Consider the following 2705-nt stretch of genomic DNA (forward strand, 5'->3'; position numbering starts at 1 on the left):
GGCAAATAGGTTTTCTTTACTCCTACTTGGGGAGCCAAATCAGATCTAACGCCCATTTCCATCATATCACGATGGGCTGCCGCACTATCCTTTGTCTTATGGCGCATATTTAGTAATGTGCCAATCAGACTATCACATACATTCTTCTCGACATGCATGACATCAATACAGTGCCTAACATGGTGAAATTTCCAGTATTCTAACTCGAAAAATACTGACTTTTTCTTCCATGGACTTTCAACCTTCTTTGCCTTCTTCATTTTCTTCCCAAATTCAAATTTGATTTGTTCTTGCTCTGCTAACACTTCTTCTCCGGATAGGGTTCGACGCGGCTGCCCAAACTCTTGTTGTCCATTAAAAGCAGCCTTCTGCCTTCTATAAGGATGATGTAGAGGCAAATATCGACGATGCCCTTGGTAGCACATTTTCCTACTATGAGTCAAAAATTTAGCTACGGTGTCATCTCCATAAACTGGACAACACTTATAACCCTTATTAACTCAGCCAGATAAATTTCCGTAAGCAGGGAAGTCATTTATCATCCACATTAAAACTGCTTTTAAAGTGAAAAATGATTTGTTATACGCGTCATACATATTTGGTTCCCCTTCCTTCCAAAGCTTTTTTAAATCATCAATCATCGGTTGTAAGTAGATGTCGATGTTATTACCAGGCTCATGCGGGCCAGGGACCAATATCGACAACATCATAAATTTTCTTTTCATACATAACCAGGGAGGAAGATTATAAGTCACCAATATGACTGGCCAGCAACTATATCTATTAGATAGGCCATTATTGTGCGGGTTTACACCATCCGCCGATAAAGCCAAGGGAAGGTTTCTCGGTTCACTGCCAAAGGATGGCCACCTATAATCTATATTTTTCCAAGATGGAGAGTCGGCTGGATGTCGCATTTTACCATCTTGTGTCCGCTGTTGCGCATGCCAACACATTAGTTTAGCGGTGGAAGGAGATTTAAACATACGTTTAAATCTAGGAATTATTGAAAAATACCACATGACTTTGGCTGGAAGATTAATCCTCTCTTCACCTTTCTTTATCAACTTCCACCGAGAAAGTCGACACTTAGGACACTTGGTTGCATCAGCATGTACACCCCTGTACAGTACATAGTCATTTGGACATGAATGGAACTTTATATACTCTAGACCTAAATTGGAAAGGGTTTTTTTTGCTTCATATGCATTACTAGGTAACACATTATCTTTGGGAAGTAGAGACCCAACAGAAGAAAGGAGGTCAGTGAAGGCACTATCGGTAATACCAAACCTAGATTTCCAGTTATGCAACTTCAACATCGACTCTAACTTAGTACAGTCACTACCCTCATATAGAGGTTGCTCAGCATCGGCTACGAACCTCCTAAACTGATATGAATCATTATCATATTGACTCGAGTTATATGCCGCTTCACAAACATCAACAGTTTCTGAAGCAGCGACATGCTCCTGATCTTGCTCTGACGCTTCATCAGAGGCTTGCTCAGGAGGTGGGTCTGGAGCTTGCTCTTCAGGTGGACAACTAGCACTTGAAGATTTAGGACCCGTAGAAGCAGTCTCCCCGTACCAAACCCAATGCACATAACCTAGACAAAAGCCATTATCATAGATATGGCCCCTGATTGTTTTTATAGAGAATTTTTTAAAATTGGTGCATCGTCCACAAGGGCAAGGAATTTTGTTACGATCTTCAGAATTTTCTTCAGCATATATCAAGAAGTTTTCCACCCCCATTTCAAATGCTAAAGAATCCCTATCTTGCAAAATCCATGTCTTATCCATCAAATTTCCCTACCTGATAGCCACTATAAATATTAAAAATCCAACACATACCTATTTATAATTATTTAATAAAAGGCATATCAAATTTGTGTTGGTTACTGTAGGGATTAATTATATAAACTTAGAAAGGAGTAAATACCTTGATATCCTAATAATTTATAGTACTAATTCATTACTCTAAGATCCTATACATATACCCAATTAATTACAAAACTAGACTAAATTTATAAACTAGACTAAATTAAACCAAGATAATTAAAACAAATTAAACCAAGATATTTGAAAATATCACATAATTAAAAACCAATAATTCCAACATTCACAGCCCAGACAATTGTTAAATTTCCTTCACATAAATAAAACTCAGTGAGAACTTGAGTATTGAAACAAATTCAGCCCATAAATAAATAAATTAAAATTATCTGTTACTTGTATCTGTGAGAAGGATAATTATACAAAACAATTACTATAATACAATACAAGTAACAGATAGTTCATATCAGGAATGCAGAGACTTGTTCATATCAGAGAAATGACTATCATACAAAACAAGAAATGCAGAGACTTGTTCATATCTGAGACCTGTTCAAATGCAGCCCCAAAACCCCCCCCAAACCACACTAATATGTATGAACAACCCCCAGAAAACACATAATTAAAAACAGAACAGAAACATTTACATTTACATCAATGTACCTAAAACATTGATTTACATCAGTGTACCTAAAATATTTAACATGACATAAAATTCCCAAAAATAGGACATAAAACCCCCAAAAAGAAACAAACATAAAACCCCCAAAACATAAAACATTTACATGCACAAAGAAGAAAAACAGTAAAGAAGAAAAGAAGATAAACATAAAACATTTACATGCACAAAGAAGATATTAAACATAA

General features: G+C 36.3%; 1 protein-coding gene across 1 annotated transcript; it reads right to left on the reverse strand.

Annotated features, from left to right (window-relative positions):
- Window positions 1-500: 500 nt before the first annotated feature.
- Window positions 501-1805, reverse strand: LOC141700812 (uncharacterized). Its single transcript, XM_074504493.1, has one exon. The coding sequence runs from the start codon at window positions 1803-1805 to the stop codon at window positions 501-503; it is 1305 nt and encodes a 434-aa protein (XP_074360594.1).
- Between the last annotated feature and the right edge of the window lie 900 nt (window positions 1806-2705).

Source organism: Apium graveolens, unplaced genomic scaffold (genome assembly GCF_009905375.1).
Source record: "Apium graveolens cultivar Ventura unplaced genomic scaffold, ASM990537v1 ctg2955, whole genome shotgun sequence".
NCBI lineage: Eukaryota > Viridiplantae > Streptophyta > Magnoliopsida > Apiales > Apiaceae > Apium > Apium graveolens.

Bases quoted from the DNA above. Each gene is read 5' to 3' on its own strand.
- LOC141700812 (XM_074504493.1), bottom strand. From the start codon at position 1,805: ATGGATAAGACATGGATTTTGCAAGATAGGGATTCTTTAGCATTTGAA.